Genomic DNA, 18,446 nt, shown 5'->3' on the forward strand with positions numbered 1-18,446 from the left:
GAGTTTAAGTCCTAGTACCAGCATGTGTGTGACCACACACACATATACCCAGTGCTAGGAAAACTATGAAAGTGTTGTATGTAGTCAAAGGGTATGTAATTACCAGAAGTATTATGTATATAAAAAAGCTTATGAGGTGTGGCCTTGTAGCTAAAACTTAGTTGTAGCCTAACTAACCATTTGCCAGACCACATTCCAGGCACTTCTCTGTGTGTTCAGTAACTGTGAACTTATTTATAAAACTGTAAGTTGTGCTGGGCACCAGGAGGTCACACCTGTCATCCTAGCTACTCAGAAGGCTGAGATCTGGAGATTACTATTCAATGCCATCTTGAGCAGAAAATACCTTGAGGCTCCAACTCCAAAATAACCAGCAAAAAAATGCCAGGCTAGAGGAATGGCTCAAGCGGTAGAGTGGCAGCAAAGGGAACAAGCAGGGTAAATATGAGGCCCTGAGTTGAAATCTCTGCATTGAAAAATTTTTTTTAAAAACCCACTGCTTGTCAGTATGTCCCTTATCTGGCTGTGCATGGGAACCTCCAGAAAGCCTATGGTCCTTGCAAGTGTGGGTGGAGCCCAAAGATTTGTATGATGCACATATTCCCTGATACATTCTGACCTGCAGATCCTGATCTGGGCAAGAGAAGGGAAGGGCCCTGACTGAGACTCCACATGAGAGCTGGAGCCCTGGTTGTGGCTTAGTTAGAGGAGTCCACAATGATTGGTGGTCAGTGACGGTGAGTGCTGCTTCTGCTAATGTGCTTGGTGCTGTGCTGGATACTTTACACGGCCTAGGCCATTTCATTGCTGAAGGAGAAGAAAGGGGACGTTTTCCATGGTGGCATGCTCCCCTGGGGCAGTTAAGCATAGGTGGTGGGCTTCAGTGAGCCCCTGGGAAAGGGAGACCATGATGGAAGTACAGAGACACGGAGACAGGAAGTTGAACACATGTGGGTACTTCCCATCCTGCAGTAGCATGTGCCCTAACTCTGTTACCTGAAGACAGCATGTTGGCAGGAGGAAGACGGGCACCCTCCTACAGGAGCAACCCTGTGCCTCTGTAGGCACAACTGCCCGTGTTCTGTGGGCACATACTCCTGCATGTGTCCTGTGCCCAGAGGGCATGAGACTGGCATGCTCTGCTGTGTGCTGTGCAGGTTGGAAGTAGGCAATGCCTGTCTGTGTGGGTGTCTGTGCAGAGAATGTGCTATGTTGCTGTGGGCTGAGGTCTCCAGCGTGTGTGTGTGTGTGTGTGTGTGTGTGTGTGTATGTGTGTGTGTCTATGTGTATGAGAGAGAGAAAGAAAGAGAGAAAGAAAGAAAGAAAGACAGAGACAGAGTCAGGTATAAATAGAGAGATAGAGAGTGACACACTGAGAAAGACAGAGAATGGTTGCAATGAAGGATCCCTAGGCTCCCAAACAGCAGAAGGAGAAAGGCAATTAGAGAACTGACTTTCCTTATCCATGACCCACCTTCAAATTACAGGCCCAACCCTAACTCCTACCAGTTGTACATTTCCTCAGGACCTTAGCACTAGCTGCTAAAAACTAAGGCCTCACTTCCTGTACTTCTTCATTTCTTCCCTTTGATGTACCTTCCAGTGAGGACAACTTCAGTGATCAGAGTTGCCTCTGTAAACCACTCCCCACCCTGTGTATTCATTTTATGTCTCCTATCCCCACTTGATTTTTCTGTATAGCATTTACTATCTGTTTTCTTGTGTGTTTGTTATCTTGTTCTGGCTAGAATGCAAGCAGAGATTTTTATCTGTTTATCTCCACGGATGCCACAGCCCCTTAGTTGGCATGCAATAAATACTGGCTGAATGGATGAGCCTGTGCACCACCTATAATTATTTTCTCTAAATTGTGTAATTTTGTTACTGAAATATCCACGTTAGCCTCTCCCTCAGCAATCATATACCAGACCACAGGTTCCACACTGGGAACTTACATAACCACTGAGATGTTAGCCATCTGGGGACCCTGAGATTCTTTGCCACCACTGAAGGCGGGAGGGCATCCATCAACCCCATCCACCTCTAAGCAGATGGACAAACAAGTCCAAAGACGCTCAGCCCAATGCCAGTCACATTAGAGCCAAATGTCCTGATGTTCAATCTTTTTTTCCAAAAATTTTTTATTACCTTTATTTTTTAATTATTATCTTTAAGGAGTTGTACAACGGGGTTTCAATTCAATTATTGAATATATCTCGATCAACATCATCTTGTCCATCCTTCTCCCCCATCTCTCCCAACTCCATGCATCCCTTCAAGTCACCTGATTCCGTTTTCACATAGGCACATGAACACATAAGTGTTCTCCCACCCTTCCCCTCTCCTTCCCTCTGCCTCCCTCTGCTGGAGCTCCCCAGGCCCCACCCCTGGCAGTGTTGTGGTTTAAGGGAAATGGGGAGACCAGGGCTAGTAGGTTCAGCCTCCCCTCTGGCAGGAGACTCCTCCTGTTGGTGGGGCCAGCCCTACCTGGTGATTGCAGAATGGCAATGCAGAAAGTAGACACCCTCCAGCACCCTTCAGCCTTAATGCTCTCTGGGCTTCACAGCCAGTAGGCTGCTCCTTCCTTCCCTCCCTAAGTCTTGAATCTGGGCTGTGCCTCTAGGGGTTTGGGTCAAAGTCTGTAACAACACATGGGCTAGAGGTTGAGGATGGGGTTTCCAGTGCAGAATGGATATGCTGTGCAGATAGAGAGGGGAATGGAGTTGGAGTGTGCTTGATGGTGGAAGTTTGAGGCACAGGAAATACTGGTGAAGAGAGGAAGAGAAGGAAAGAGACACAGGGATTCTGTCTTATAAATCAGAGTCAAGACTGAAGTATCCTAGCCCTTGTGGCTCATGCCTGTAATCTTAGCTATTCAGGAGGCTGAGAGCTGAGGATGGCAGTTTGGAGCCAGCCCTTGCAGACAAATCTGAAAGGCTTATCTCCACTTAACCAGAAAAAAGCCAGAAGTGGAGCTGTGGCTCAAGTGGCCTTGACCAAAAAACCCAAGTGAGAACATGAGGCCCTGAGTTCAAGCCCCAGTACCGATGCACACACACACACACACACACACACACACACACACACACACACACACACACACACACACACACACACACACACACGGCTAAAGTGTGCACAGTGTTTCATACTTTATACTCATTCTGTAGCCTGCTTGCTCAACAGCCACCCATTTTACTGACAAGGAAGCTGAAACTCAGAGAGAGGAAGTGATTCACTAAAAGGGTGGATGGATGCCCTCCTTGGGGGAGACAGGCAGAGAGCAGGATGTCCAGGTGGGTTTGGGAAGGAAAAGAGCTTCAGGACGGGGGGGGGGGGGGGGGGGAGGGGAGGGGAGGGGGTGTGGAGTAGGGGGTTGGAGCAGGAGGAGAAGTGGATATGGGAGTAGGAGGCAGATGCTAGAAACCTGCAGGCCATTGACTGACCAAATAACTTGGTCAAGCCCATTTCTTTCTGGGCCTCAGTTTCCTCACCTGTAAAATGGAGGTAAGGGCACTCTTATGTCCCACCTTGGAGGATCAAAACATGTTTTAAAAAATTATAATACTGGGCTGTATTGGTGGCTCACACCTTTTAGCCCAGATACTCAAGAGGCAGAGACCAAGAAGACAGTTTCAAGGCCAGCCAGCCCAGGCAGGAAGTTAGTGAGACCCTCATCTCAACAAATACGCCAGGCATGGTCAAATGCATCTGTCAGGTCAGTTACTTGAGAGGCTATGGGTAGAAGGACTGCCATCACAGAGGCTGATTCAGGCAAAAACAAGAGACCCTGCCAGAAAAATAAAGCAAAACTGGGCTTACAGGCACGGCTCAAGTGATAGAGCATCTGTTTAACAATTGTGAGGCCCTGAGTTTAAACACTAGTAATAATAATAACAATAACAATAATAATAGGAGAACTTTGAACCTCATCTACTGAGCTAGCCCAGTATGAACATGAAAACCTCTGACAAATTTGCCATATTGACTGCTTGCTGCAGCCACCACAGGGAGATTCCAGCACCTTCTCTGTCAGTTAACCCTTGAAGCCCTAGAGGGTGTCCCATGCCCCTGGGAGGAGCAGCAGCAGCTCACAGACCTGCTGGTGAGGGTGGTGGTTGCAGGAAGGGCTGCAGCCTGCCGGGGACATCATTATCATTCCTCTTGCATTTTTTTCCTCCTGGGTTATTTATTTTTCTGTGGGGAAGGAATGCAGGGAATTTACCACGGGGCTGGCCACCAGACAGCAGCTTTTTCTTTATGAAAGAAGCAGTAGACAGATGGCAGGAAAGGCAGAGGGGCTGGAGGGGCCTCCTGGCTGGCCACGGGACCAGGGCAGTGGCCATTTTATGTAACCAGCCAGAGGCCCAGGGCAGAGCCTGCGGTGCAGGGCACAGCCTGGTTCCTTGACGGTGAACCTTGTGAAGTCTGTGCACTTGGTGAACCGAGCCTGGCTCCCCCATGGGGCTTCTGCATGAGCCCCATGGGTGTGTTCCTGTCAGAGGTTTCTTTCACCTCTCCTAGGGCGGTGAGGTTAGACTAGGGGAATGGAACAGGATTACCCCATGCCTTGGAGCATTTGCGAGCTGTCCTCATTCCTTGGAATGCCTCCTCATTTCTACCTTTCATGACCTAGGGCAAAGACCATCCTCTCCAGGAAGCCTTCCTGATTGCTTCATCGTCATTTATTTCTCTTTCAGCTTCTAAGTGCCAGGAATGACACTTCACAGAGCATTCTACCTCTCTGTTAAGTTTCATCTCCCTCTCCACCCACAGACTTGCTGTTCCCTCCTCAATCTCCCACTTCCTCTGGGAACCACGCTCGAAATTTCTGATATAGAATCTATTGATGGGAGATCTACTAGTGAACAGGCAGGAGGGAGGCTTTGGTTGCAGAGTTCTGGCTAGGACTCCTAATGGAGTCCCGGCCAGGGAGCAGTGGGAAACGTGGTGGTGGCCTGCACAGATAGCTGCCAGGCAAAGCCCTATGTTACTTCCCTCTTTGCCCCACCTCTGCCTTACCCAACACAATCTTCTGCCAGTATGGGGAATTCAGAAGTTTGACCAGACCTGGCCTTCTTTGCTAGCTCTTTTGAGACCCACTCCATCCTGAGGCCTCTGGGCCAGGTGGAGCCAGCCAGAGAGGAGCACTGATCAAGGAGTCTGGATAAGTTTTTTTTTTTTTTATTGTGAAAATACTGTACAGAGGGGTTACAATTACATGGGCAAGATAATGAGTACATTTCTTATCAAGCATTGTAGCCTCCTCCTTTGTTTCCCCTTCCCATCCCTTCCCATCCTCCCCCCCCCCACCCTTGGATAAGTTTATGAGGGCTTCCTGGAAGAGATGACAGTTGGGTTGGATCTAGAATGGTAGGGGTGAAAAGTGAGTGAGCCTTCTAGAAGGAAAAGTACTCCAGGTTTGGTATCTGTGAGACTGCCTCACTCCATCTCTCTTCTGCTCTTTATCAACTTTGGGACCTGGGATGAAAGCTGTTGTCATGGCTCATTGTCCCCTCTCTAAAATGGCCATCGGAGAACTTCCTCTGTGATTTTCTGGGAGATTAGAAGAAAGATGTATGAGCTCTTTATTGCAGCATCCGGTATGCCCAAGCCACTGGCTATTGTCAGATTCCTGGAGGACGTGCGGAGGGAGACGTCACTAAACAGTTGAGCCCTGCTGTCAAGGCTCTTGCTATGGGGGAGTGGCTTATAGAAGATCTAGACCCTGATTCCCATGAAGTAACACATTGGGGGTCGGCAGCAGGGGCATGGGGCAGGCCCTGAGTCCATCTGGGCCATACTAGATATGAATCCCATCTCTGCCTCCGATTGGCTGTGTGACTTTGTCTCTGCGACTCTGAGCCAGTTTCCTCTCTAGTGTGGAGATGGGTGGGCAGCTGGCCTCCTCGTGTGGTCAGCTGACATGTGCTAAGCCCTCCCTGAAGGGTCACTTTTACTAGAATGAATACTGTATTGAGTGATGCAGATAGAACACTGGTGGTCCAAGGCAGGTTTCTTTTTTATTTGGGGGCGGGCAGGAGGGGATACTGGGGTTTAAACTCATGGTCTCACACTTGTTAGGTAGTCACCCACTTGAGCCACACTTCCCAGTGCTTTTTGTTTTATTTTTCCAGGTAGAATCTTAACAACTTTTCCCAGGCCAGCATTGGACTCCTACTTCTGTAATCCCAAGTAGCTAGGATGACAGGTGTGCAGTCCCATATCCCACAGCTTTTTGGACAGCTTTTTGGAGGAGAGTATATCATTCAAGCTAGGTGGGAAGTTAGGGGATGAGAAATGCAGAAAGAATAGACACAGAGATGCTTGGTGGAGAGGTCTGCGCCGGTAAACCAGGCTCCAGGCTGGAACTCACCAGGCAGCAAACAGTAGACCACTGGACCGTGGACCACTGAACTTCTCCAGCACTGCCAGGATCAAAGGGGCTTGTGGAGCCTCTGGTTGGAGGCTCTCAGTGCTAGAATGAGGCAAACTCTACTCCATCCTTAGGTCCAGAATCTTGAGCAGGAGAGAAACAGGAGTGGAACTAGGAGGGAGGCTGGTGGATCTGGCTGCGTGGGGTGGGTTGATTGGCGGGGGAGAGACTGGGGGTGGAGAGGCCATTTAAAAAGCTGTTGCAAAATCAGTTTTCCTGATAAAGAGCTAGGCTGAGTCATCTGTGGAGGAGAGAAGTCATATCCAGCTCCGAGCGCTCGCTGTCGAGGTGGGACTTTCCTCCGTTGTCAGCCAGGCAGTTGGCTGCTTTTCTCCTGAGGCTCTGGGAGCCGAGGCTGAAGCCTCAGCTGGCGGTGGGAGCAGCCAGGTGGGCTGCAGGGACACGCAGCAAGTGGAGTGAGTAAGGTGCCTGCGGGGGTTTGGGGGGCTGGAGGGACTGGGGCACACCGGATCCCCTTTCTGCAGAGTCTTCCCTCTGGGCATTAAAGGGAAAGGCAGATGGTGACTTCTGTTAGTGGTAGGCTAGAGCTTGACCTGGGGTTCCCCACCCTCATGTACCCCTAGTCCCTGACTTCCCACCTCTGTGTGGATTGTTCTGCAGAGAGAAGATGCTGTAGTCTGTGCTCCTCAGACACTCAGACAGGCTGTGCCCACCGGACTCCCAGGCTGTGTGTGTGTGTGTGTGTGTGTGTGTGTGTGTGTGTGTGTGTGTGTGTGTGTGTGTGTGTGTGTGTGTGTGTGTGTGTGTGTGTGTGTGTGTGTGTGTGTGTGATGCAAGCAGGGCTGTCAAGGTAGCCAGACCATTACTCAGGTTTCCCATCTTCCAGCCCCAGCAAGGCCAGAGGTTGTGCAGAGGCTAGTCCTTGGTTCCTTCCTGCCCACCAGGGGGGCAGTTTACCCAGGCTGTTGATCCATCCTATTGCCAGGACTCTGGCCATCCACAATGGGCTGCCTCTGGCTCCCCACTCCAACAGGACTTGCCCATTGATGGCAGCCCTGTGAAGAAGCATTTCCTTGCATTCACCCTGTCCCGACCTTCTGCTGCCTCCATTCCCCAGACCCACCTCCTTCTTTGGGGCTCTTGATGCAGACCTGCCTCTTCAGGGGCAGAAGAGGCAGTTGCCCACAGAGAGTTGTAGGGATGGGGAAGAGGGCTGTCCTTGCCTTAGGGGAGGGAAAATGAGAACAGGGGAGCTCCTAACCCCCAATTTCATCATCTTTTTACTCCACTGGTCTTTCATGCCCTATTAGTCATTTCAACCTTAGTAAGAATGAGTTCATCAGCTCTTGATCTGAGAGGAGGAAAGGAGAGCAAGCATGAGTTGTTGGAGGCAGCTGAGGGAACTGTCATGGGCTGAGGAAGGAGAGCCATCATCCGGGAACTCTGGAGTCTCTTGATATACTACCTTCAGGATCCCTAGTCTAGAAATTTTGAATCCCAGCCCTTCTCCTTACAGACAGAGGTATGTCTGAGCCTGGGTTTCATCTAGGAAACAAGAGAATTCATGGTGTTCTCAGGGGAGCAGGGAGGGAAGGAGGGTGAGCAAGGTTCTGAGCATACCATGCACAGCTCAGCACCTAGGCTATGTGTGTGAGCACCGGGCAGGGCAGCAGCTTTTGCAGCCCTCCCATAGGCACAGCTGTCCACACTCTCTCCCCACCCATCCTCTGCCCTGCACTCAAGTATCCTTACCCCAGGCAGTGAGTTTTTCCTTGTGTTTACTCTCCCCTCCTTCTTCTGGTGGAGGCCTGTCTTCAGGGCTCCGGATCAAATATCCAGGGTGAGTCTCTAAAGGGCTGGCATCACCCTGGCTCTGCAAAGGTTTAGCTAGACATTGGTGGGTGAGGAGGTGAGGGTGTCCTGATCTGCACAGGTGCAGGCCACAGCCAGCACATGGGGGGCTTGAGACCTGCCTGTCCCTGTGGCTCTTAGACACCAAGAAGCATTTCACAGCAGCAGCCCTTGTCTGAGATGTCAGCACCTGGATCTGGGGAATGTTCAATGGGGCTGTCCTCTGGGGCCTGTGACAGGATGCTGGGGTGCCTCTGGCGGGCCTTAGCCTCCCTTCCCCCAGATTTGTTTGCACAGGGTGGCAGAACCCATCGACACTGTTGCCTGGGTCTGGTCCAAAACTCCTGCCAAATTCCTTTCCTGTGGCATCACCACAGGCTGGAGTCGGGGAGGAGACCTCACCCCTACCCTCTTCTGTCCTAATATTCCCAAGGCAGGACTGGGGAGGGGGCCGCTCCAAGTTCAGGGAGGCGGGAGCGTTGTCCGCACTGTCCTGGCTGGAGTGGAGCCAGGCTGGCTGTCAGCAGACCTAGGTCCTGGCCGTTCCCCTGACCTTTCCTCTCTGAGCCCCAGGCTGGCTTTTCTGTAAGGGCCCTTCACAGTGGCATTTGAGGGTTTTCTGAACCCATGGCCTTTCAGTCAACATGGGGATGAGACTGAGGCAGGAACGCAAGGAGAAAAGTGGCAACACACCGAGAGTTTAGAGTTCTGGAAGATTCAAACGCTATAAGAATTTTTCCATGAGCCTCAGGCTATGGGAACCCGCCAGCCAGGAGCCTGGCGCCCTCTGCAGGGCCGGAGAGCCAGGTATGATTCTTGCTTCCCTCACTCCCTTGAAGCTCTGTGGTGTTGGGAGCCCACCTTCTCTTTCTGGTCCTTGATTTTCTCATCACTAACACTTTTGTGCCTTTATGGAGTTGTGGGATTAAGCAATAGGTGTAAAGTGTAAGTATAGGTGTGCACCAAGTACCCACTGGATGTTAGCTACAATTGATTCAATTGTGCCCTCACATCTGAAACAGTGTTGGGACTTAGTTATTCTCCTGGATGTGATTTCTATCTGGGAATCTTGGCAGAGTTGTAAGACTAGAAGGGGAGACTCGTTCTGTGTGACACCCAGAGTAGAATCACATCAAGAAGTGGAAGCTTGGGCTGGGAAGGTGGCTCAGTGGTAGAGTGCTTGCCTTGCATGCATGAGGCCCTGGATTCGATTCCTCAGCACCACATAAGCAGGGGGAAAAAAAGCCGGAAGTGTTGCTGTGGCTCACGTGGTAGAGTGCTAGCCTTGAGCTGAAAAGCTGAGGGACTGTGCCCAGGCCCAGAGTTCAGGCCCCACGACCGGACCCCCCACACATACAAAAAAAAGAGAAGTGGAAGCTGAAGGTGGAGGTATGGCTCAAAGTTGTAGAGCACCAGCTTCTTTAGTTCAAGTGAGAAATCAAGGCCCTGAGTTCAAGTCCCAATTCTGGCACACACACACACAGAGGAAAGTGGAAGGTAATGAATGGTCAGAGGACCTTGTAGCAAGGAATGAATGTTACTGGGAAGTAGTGAGATCATGTTTTGTGAGTGTGCAAACAGAGGCTTGCACAGGGGCTGTGGTTTCATAGGATGGAAGAAGGGAGGGGAAAATTGGGCCCAGTGATGGCTACCTCTAAGATTCTGGGTTTCTGTGCTCTAGCCATGCTTCCCCATAACTTTGGGATTCCCTGCTGGGTGGCTTCCTGGACCAGGACCTATGCTGCAAGTCTTTGCTAGCTTTGATCCCTTCCAGAGAGCAGAGTGAGGTCACAGACCACCAGCTCTTCCTAGGGTCACCTGAGGCCCCTGCTTTGTCCTCTGGGCTTGAAGCCAATGAGCCCCTGGCAGGCAGTGTCCTGGGCACCAAGGGTTCCCCCACTTCTCATCTTGAGACCTGATGGCTCTGGGAGGTGGGGTAGTGTGCCAGGGTCACACAGCTTGGATTCAAGACAGGAGACCTCATTTGAAGCAGAGTAGAAAAGAGCACTGTGGGGGCTGAGAGCCCCTCAGGGCCTCCTGTGTACCTGGCAACCTCATTCTCCCTCAAGGGAGCAGCCTGGCCAACCCCCCCCCCCACCTCTGTCTCTCTTTCTCTGTCTCTGTCTCTGTCTCTCTCTTTTACATGAAGTGCCCTGGTAAGGAGAGGAGTGCTACCAGGTAGCCACAGGTGTCGTGGGTGGGTGAGGCCAGTTATACGCTGTCACTGTTTCCAGCCTGGGAGGCAAACCAGGCCCTGGGGAGGGAGGGAGAGAGAAAGGGAAAGAGAGAGGGAGGGAAGAAGGGAGGGAGGAAGTTGGAGCCAGAAAGCCTGTCATTTTGTGGCCTGGACCCAGTGTTATTGCTGCCTGCCCTCTGTGGGCTTCCCTGCAGAGTCCACTCTCTGGTCCTCAGTTTCCCCATCTGTAAAGTGGGTGGCAGTGAAGTTTCCTCTGTATGGACCCTTCCAGCTCTGAGAGTCCAGGAGTGCTGAGCCTGGCTGTTGGAACCTGGGAGGCTGTCCCAGCACGTCCCAGCCCTTGCTTATAACGGCAAGGTAGGAGGAAGACAGCAGCAGGGCAAGAACTAGTTGCTGGGGGGGAGGGGGAGCAAGAACTAATTAGCTTCCTAGAGTTGGGGGGGGGGATTTTTCTCAGCCACGGACTAAGCTTGTGACTCCTGCCACAGGCTGATTCCTCCAGCCACCAATCAATTCACTCCTTAATGCAGCCCTTTTTTCAGTCATTGTTCAACAAGCACAACTTGAGCACTGACCGTGTACTAGCTAGGCACACTGCCTGGAAGGGGCAATGGCTGCCCTCAGGGAACCTGACTTCAAGGTCCAGATTGAACTCAGAGCACCCCCAAACTGTTTCCCACTCCTGCTTCCCAAAAGGGCCTTGAGCTGGGACTGAGAATTGATTCTAGTCCTTCTCTGTGTGACCTTGGGACACATAGTGTCTGGGCTTGTCAGCAAAAGTTGTCCCTTCTGCCAAACAGAGACTTGTGACGCTCACTGCTGCTCGCATGTGCATTCAGGGAAAGGACACAGTGTTCCAGTGTAGTCAGTGCTGAAATTAGCCCAACCTAGTACTTTCAAGTGTGGAAACGTGTGAATTTTAACAAGATTATTTCCCTGAAAATGGCAAGAACTTCCGTGCTGCAACTTCAGACGTCAGGGTGGGAGGGACATTTTTCACTTAACACCTTTTCTTATGTTTATATCTATGTTTATAAATAAAAGTGGATATATTGCCCATTCTAAGAAGAAGGGTGTTGAGAGCTCTCTATAAAAAAAATCAAATTAAATTACTATTCTGTGAGTTTAGAAGTACAAAGGACCCTAAGAAAGGCTCAGAGAAAATGTTCTGGGGGTTCGTTTACACATTCAGCAATCTTCATCATGTCCACTATAGGCCAGCCACTATTTTCTCATGTCTGGATATATATATATATATATATATATATATATATATATATATATATATATATATATATATATATGATTTAAGGAATAATTTACCGCACAACATAGATACACATGCCAAGCCAGGTGGACAGATCAATAATCCATGATACATCTTCTGATGTATCTTACCTTTAGAGAGGTAAGATTGAAGCTGCTCAGCAAGAGGAAACCAACCTGGAATGCCATCTGGGAAAAGATGTTTTCATGGTGAGGGAATAGTACAAAGGTCCTGGGGCAGGGCCATACTTGGCATTTTCAAAGAATAGCGAGAAAGCTAGTGTGGCAGAGCCTAGCAAGAGAAGAGAAGGCTGAAGGGGGCTGAGTGAGAGATGCAGTGGGGCCTGAAGTTTTAAGGTGAGGGGCTCGGCGATGTTCCATATCTGCATCTACCAGGTGTCACAGTGACTGTCCCTGCCCCATCCCCGTGTGCTAACCTGGCCTCTGTCCCTTCCCGCAGCGTTGAGCTGGAGCACTAACGTCACCGAGCAGGATCTGAAAGAAGCCAAAGTTCGGAGCCAGCGGATCGCGGCCCAGCTGACCACCCCGCCCAGCGCCAGCTCCCGCGGGGTCCAGCTCTTCCACAGGCGCAGGCAAAGGGCGAACGAGTTCACCTTGGAAAGCCGAGGCCAGGGCCGCCGGAAGCCCAGCCAGGAGCCCCTCGGGGTGCGCTGCGCCAGCCCCACGGGCAATGCCCAGGGGCTGGACCTGAGTCCCACCTCCCCCCAGGAGCAAGGCCCCGGCCCCCAGAGCCTCCCCCGCGGGCGTCCGGGCCGCAGCATGGAGGGGTACACCGCCGCCGAGGAGGACAGTCTACTGCGGCATCTGGAGAAGGTGGCCAGTGAGGAGGAAGAGGTGCCGCTGGTGGTTTACTTAAAGGAAAATGCAGCCCTGCTGACAGCCAACGGGCTCCACCTATCCCAGAGCCGCGAGGCCCCGCCGGCGCCGCCCAGCCCTCCGCCTGCCCACGACGCGCACGATCCTCCGGATGGAGCTGTGGATCTCAACCAGAATCTTCCCGCACCCGACGCCCCGCTCACCACCCCGGCCTCCAATTGCGCAGCTGCCGATGACGCCAATCAGAACCCCCCGGCCGAGGCCGCCCCGCAGGGCCGGCCGCAGAGCTCTCCCGAGGCCCAGCGCCCGCAGAACGGCACAGCGCCCGACGCCAGCCCCAGCGCCCTCCGCTCGGACGGGCAGCCCCAGGCCCCGGCGGAGGTGAGGGCCAGCGTGCTCCTTGTCGATACGGTGTCCACTCCGCCCGCGGCCGCCAACACCTGTTCCCGAGGAGCCTCCGCCATCCCCAGCTCCGGGCCCGCCGTCCCGGACTTCCTGTCCAGCTCGCTGCTCGTCGATGTCCATCCGTCAGCAGAACCGGAGCTGTCGGGGCGGCCGGCGGCCACCACCCCCACCAAGGTGTCCAGCGAGGTCCACCTCACCCTCGCCAGGCCCCAGCCCGTGGTCAACAGGACGGCCAGGCCTTTTGGCATCCAGGCCTCCGGGGGCAGCGGCCAGATGGAGCGGAGCCCCATGGTGGAGAGGCGACACCTTGGGGAGAAGACCCCGGCCCCCCAGGCCTCCAGCGCGGCAGACCGGAGTCCCCGGCCGCAGAGACACGCCATGTCCCACAGCCCCATGGTGGAGAGGAGGCTGGTCGGGCAGCGGAGCCCGGTCCTGGAGCGGGCGCCTCTGGGGAGCTTCGCCCCACCTCCCACCTACGCCGAGACCTTGTCGGCTGCCCCCCTGGCTTCCCGGGTTAGGTCTCCCCCCTCTTACTCTGCCCTGTACCCCAGTTCTGACCCCAGGCCCTCTCGTCCGAAGGGCCAGGCAGTGCCCTCCAGCAAGACGGGCATCTTGGAGGAGTCCATGGCGCGCAGGGGCAGCCGGAAGTCCATGTTTACCTTTGTGGAGAAGCCCAAGGTGACCCCGAACCCCGACCTGCTGGACCTGGTGCAGACGGCGGATGAGAAGCGGAGGCAGAGGGACCAGGGCGAGGCGGGCACCGAGGAGGAGCCCTTTGCCCTGGGGGCCGAGGCCTCCAACTTCCAGCAGGAGGCCGCGCGGGACAGGGCCAGCCCCGCCGCTGAGGACGCGGTCCCCGAGTGGGCCTCCTGCCTGAAGTCACCCCGCATCCAGGCCAAGCCGAAGCCCAAACCCACCCAGAGCCTGCCCGAGGCCTCGGGGAGGGGCGCCGAGCTGTACGCGCGCCGCCAGTCGCGCATGGAGAAGTATGTCATCGAGTCTTCGGGCCCCGCGGAGCTGGCCCGCTGCCCGTCGCCCACCATGTCCCTGCCCTCCTCCTGGAAGTACGCCAGCAGCGCGCCCGGGGCCTTCCGCGTGGCGTCGCTGAGCCCCGCGCGCACCCCGCCGGCCTCCCTCTACCACGGCTACCTGCCCGAGAACGGCGTGCTGCGCCCTGAGCCCGCCAGGCAGCCCTGCCACGTGCGGCCCTCGCTCTTCGCCCTCTCCCCCGTCAAGGAGCCCGCCAAGACCTTGGCCTCGCCCCGCTCGGCCTCCACCCGAGCGGCCTCGTCTCGCGCCGCCTCCCCTGCCAAGCCCAGTTCCCTGGACCTGGTGCCCAGCCTGCCCCGAGCGGGCCTCCCGCCTTCGCCCGCCCTGGCCCGGCCCTCGCGCTGCGCGCCGGGCCTCTACGCCTCCCCGGGCCAGGATGGCCTCCAGCCCTCGGCCGTGAGCCCCACCTACGGCAGTGACGTCTCCCCCGTGTCTCCCTCCAGGGCGTGGTCTCCTCGAGCCAAGCAGGCCCCCCGGCCCTCCTTCTCCACCCGGAACGCCGGGATCGAGGCTCAGGTGTGGAAGCCTTCCTTCTGCTTCAAGTAACGGCTCCTTCAGGGAATCCCTCTACCTGTCCAGGGCCCTTCTCCAAGGGCCACCCAGAGGGCAGATGTGACAGGAAATAGGCATAGGGCTGAGTGAAGAGAATGGGGAGTCCATGGTGCAAGGCCTGTTGCTGCCATCAGCTTAGCTGTGGGACCTTGGGCGAGTAGCCTCCCCTCTCTGACCTATTGCAGCCTCTTCTCCACAACAAGGGGCTTGGACTTCATGTGTAGGTGGGGAGGAGGGTCTTGGGAGAGAGAACTCCCTCCTAAGGCCTTGACACAGCTGCAGGGATGATGCCAATCTGATGCCAGCGTCTTGCTGGGGGAAGGCCTTGAGGGGTCCTGGTGGGGACTCTGGAGCAGACAGCGCCTGCCAGTGCCTGTAGAATCTGCCAGCCAACAGTCTCTGCCTCACGGGCCTGTGCTCCTAACATCTTCCTCCTGCTGCTGGGTTCTCACTGCCAGCTCCTGTCTCCTCCTCCTGTGTCCTTCGGAGACCGTTTTCTCTCCAGACAGCTTGCCTTGCTCCCTCTCTTCTCCTTTCCTGGTCCTTCTGATGCGGACTTGGCCCACCACCATCGTCTGATGTCTCCTTCCTGCTCCTCTACCCAACTGCCTCAACTCCCTATCCAGGACGTGGCTCTTCTTAGGAGACTCCTGAACCAAGCCACAGTGCTGCCTCCGCTTGGCTTGACCTCACTGTTTTGGGGGGGAGGGGAGTCCAGGGGATCCCTGAGAGAGGAGGGCCCTATAGAAGGCTGTGCAGATGTGGCATACTGCCAGGAGAGGGACCCCTAATTAATGAGTAGCTTTGGCTTCCACTGCAGCCAAAATCTCCTTGACTACAAGGAGCCTCCTGAGCGCAGTGGATCAGGCTCCAGAGAAAGAGGAAGGAGAAGAAGGTTCTGGTCCCATGTGTATCTTCCATTTGTTGTGTGGCTTTGGACAAGTCACAGTCCCTCTCTGATCTCCTGTCTTCTCAGTTATACAAAGGTTCTTCTTGCTGAAGATTGAGAAGATGGGCTGGTACATTGGGAGAGAAAGCCTTGCAAGTGATGAGCCTGGCCCCTGGGAAGGAAGGGAAAGGGATGCGCTGTTGACGAGGGGCAGACAGACCAATGTATGTGTCTGTGAGGACAGCCCGGTGAGGTATGAGCATGTGATCATTTGCAGTAGTCCCAGGGCCAGCAGCCCGGGTTGGGCCAGGGGGGATTGCGTAGGGACAGTGCAAGTGCAGACAGGGTTGGAGCAGGACTCAGCTGCTCAGGGGACCCTAGAGTTTTGAGGAAAAATCTGAGACTTCTACCTGGATTCTCACAGACTTGACTGGGTATCTTTGGGCCTCAGTTTCTCCATTCAGGTAGTCTCAAATCCGCCCTTAGCCCCAGTGATGATAAGCCCTCCCTCCCTCAAACTGGGCCCTGTGGGGAGTGGGGGGGGGGGGAGGGAGAGAACACAGACCAAGAGACAGGATTCAGATGGAAGCTTCCCAGGACTGGGGGTGAGGACCACCCACTTCCTCTTTCCCAGCCCTATTTCTGGGCTCCCAGAGGGGCGAAGGGTGGTGGAGGCGGTGCCCATGCTGGGCTGAGCCTGCAGTTTTCGTGAGCTCTCCCGGCCTGTCTCCATGGGAACAGGGGTGCCTTGTCAGTGAGCTCATTCCACACGCAAGAGGGGATTGCGTGGGGAGCAGTGAGCGAGCTCAGCTTGTTCACACCAAGCCCCAGCATGAGCAGGATGAGGCCTTGCCCCACCACCTTTCATCCTGGTGTGGCCCCCTCAGTGGAAGAGCCCCTCCCTCTGTCCTGCAGCGTCTATCGCCAGGCTGAGCTTTCCCTAAGTTGGTTTTCTCTCCTGTTCTCAATACACTCTGCCTCAAATCTGTCTTGCTTCTTTCTTCCTTGCTGTGGCTGCCGTGGCTCTAGGGTGCTTTCCCTCCTCCCTGATTGGAGCCTGGGAGGGGAGGGGGACTGCTCAGTTGTGTGTGAAAGGGAGGTTGTATCCTCCTGTGTGCTGCTTTGTGTGTATCACACCTGCAGTGTGTGTGAATCTGGGGACAGTCCAGGTGCTGTCTTAGAAGGGAGAATGACCCTACCTGTTCCCCAAGGCAGCCCTGGCCCTGGCACAAGTCACCTTCCTTTTTCTCCTTCCCCTAGAGTGTGAGCCAAATGGACACTGGGCACAGGGGAAACACACTGTCCCTATGGCCCGGGTTAAACTGGGTCCTTTAGAAGCGGCACTGAACATCACTCACTCTCCAGTTCTCTCAGGTCTCCTCCCTGCTATGACCTAAATCTGACAATTTCCCACATTCATCACCGTGACTACCTGGATCCTTAAGAGCATTAAGCCCAGAGAGGAGAATGCTGCCACATCAGTACCTGGTTCCCATGTGACCTTGTGCAACTCCTTCCCACCATTGGCCTCAGTTCTGTGCAATGACAGGATTGTAGGAGGGCTTGGGATAGACCATGGGTGCTCCTTTCAGAATTTCCACCCATTGCATTTCCAGGGAGTTCAGTGCATTGAGCCCTACAGAAGAAAGTGAACAATTCTGCTGTTTGTACTGTGCACCCCTCTGCCTCCCTCCCTCACGTACAGTCCCCAGACATCGTTAGGATGAGGTCAGGCCTGGCCCGCCTCCAAAGGATGCTGGTGGTGAGCACATTCCCCTCACATTCCAACCCATTCCCGAGCCAGTTCATTTCATAGACTTGGCTCAATTCCGTGACTCCTTCTATTTCTTGGATCCAGTAGTCCCCTGTGAACAAAAGGCAGAGAGAACTCTCTAGAGATTTTTTAGACTACCGTAGTTCCCCCAGTTCTCCTTAACTGATGGAAGTGCCCTCTTTTCTCAGTGGTTGTGGACTGGTTGGCTTGTGTGTTCTTGTCCCCACCTCCCAACTCTAGTTCGGCATTGGGACATAGCCTAAGTCCTCCTGACATGGCATTTGGCCCTGAGACTCTGGTCTTAGCCTTCTAGTTCTTCCTGTCTGGCCCTGGAGTCAAGACCTCCCTCTAAGCACTTCTTGCACAGTGATGTCTGCTTCCCATTGGTGGCCTAAACTCAAGTTTCCTGGGATGTGTCACAACCATACAGCAGTGTTCAGGGTCTCTGGCTCACATATACACAACCCTGACCCTGGGAATAAAAGAAGGAAGAGTCTCATACTGAGATTTAACATCCCTATCCCATTACTGGGAGCTTGGATGTCCTCAGGAGGCCTCTAAATGTCACTGATATTACCATTCCACAAAACCCTCTCTGGGCTGTTGCATAACATTCTCCTTTAAGTTAAAGGGCTCTGATTCTGGATCTGGGTTCCTTGGCAGGTACAGCATTCTGCTTGGAAAATACATATAATCTACTTCTGCTCCCTTTCGATTGGGAGGAACTAGAGTGATTGGTTGAAGAAAGGATGACTGGGTTAACTGTGGCAGACTGCTGATTGGATGAAAGAATGGATCTTGGGGATGGTTCTAGATGTTGACTGAGTAGGAGACAGCAAGTGGACTAGCTGTACCTCAAGACTTGGATGGATGGATGGATGGATGGATTGTTGGTGAGCTTGATTCCATTGGGAATCCACGTGGACTGCTTATTGCTGGCATTTGACCAGATGCACAGTTGGATGACTTAGGAGAAACAGGAGGCATGAATTTCCAAGCCCTCTACTTCCAAACCAGTCTGCTTAAAGATGGCGTAGACTTTGAACAGTATATAGTCACACACACACACACACACACACACACACACACACACACACACACACACACACACACACTACACCAGGCTGTTATTATACCCATGAGCTTAATTTTCACATTAATGAAGAATCAAGGATAAGAATGAACCTTGTAAACTGAAAATTCCTTATATAACAGGTAAGAAACAGGT

The 18,446-nt window shown here is 53.7% G+C and overlaps 1 protein-coding gene across 6 annotated transcripts in view; it reads left to right on the plus strand.

The window, feature by feature from the left end:
- Synpo (synaptopodin) overlaps nucleotides 1–18,446 on the plus strand; it is a 39,269-nt gene that overhangs the window by 16,970 nt on the left and 3,853 nt on the right. For 2 of the 6 annotated variants that reach the window (XM_070036409.1, XM_070036412.1), the window contains exon 2: nucleotides 12,172–14,519. In XM_070036409.1, coding sequence (XP_069892510.1) covers nucleotides 12,172–14,519 — 2,348 coding nt within the window. Of the gene's footprint in view, nucleotides 1–6,673; nucleotides 6,853–8,963; nucleotides 9,056–12,171; nucleotides 14,520–18,446 lie in introns of those variants that run through there. The other 4 variants (XM_070036411.1, XM_070036413.1, XM_070036410.1 and 1 more) reach the window with 4 other exon arrangements.

Source organism: Dipodomys merriami, unplaced genomic scaffold (genome assembly GCF_024711535.1).
Source record: "Dipodomys merriami isolate MVZ:Mamm:240054 unplaced genomic scaffold, mDipMer1.0.p SCAF_27, whole genome shotgun sequence".
In the NCBI taxonomy this organism is placed as follows: domain Eukaryota; kingdom Metazoa; phylum Chordata; class Mammalia; order Rodentia; family Heteromyidae; genus Dipodomys; species Dipodomys merriami.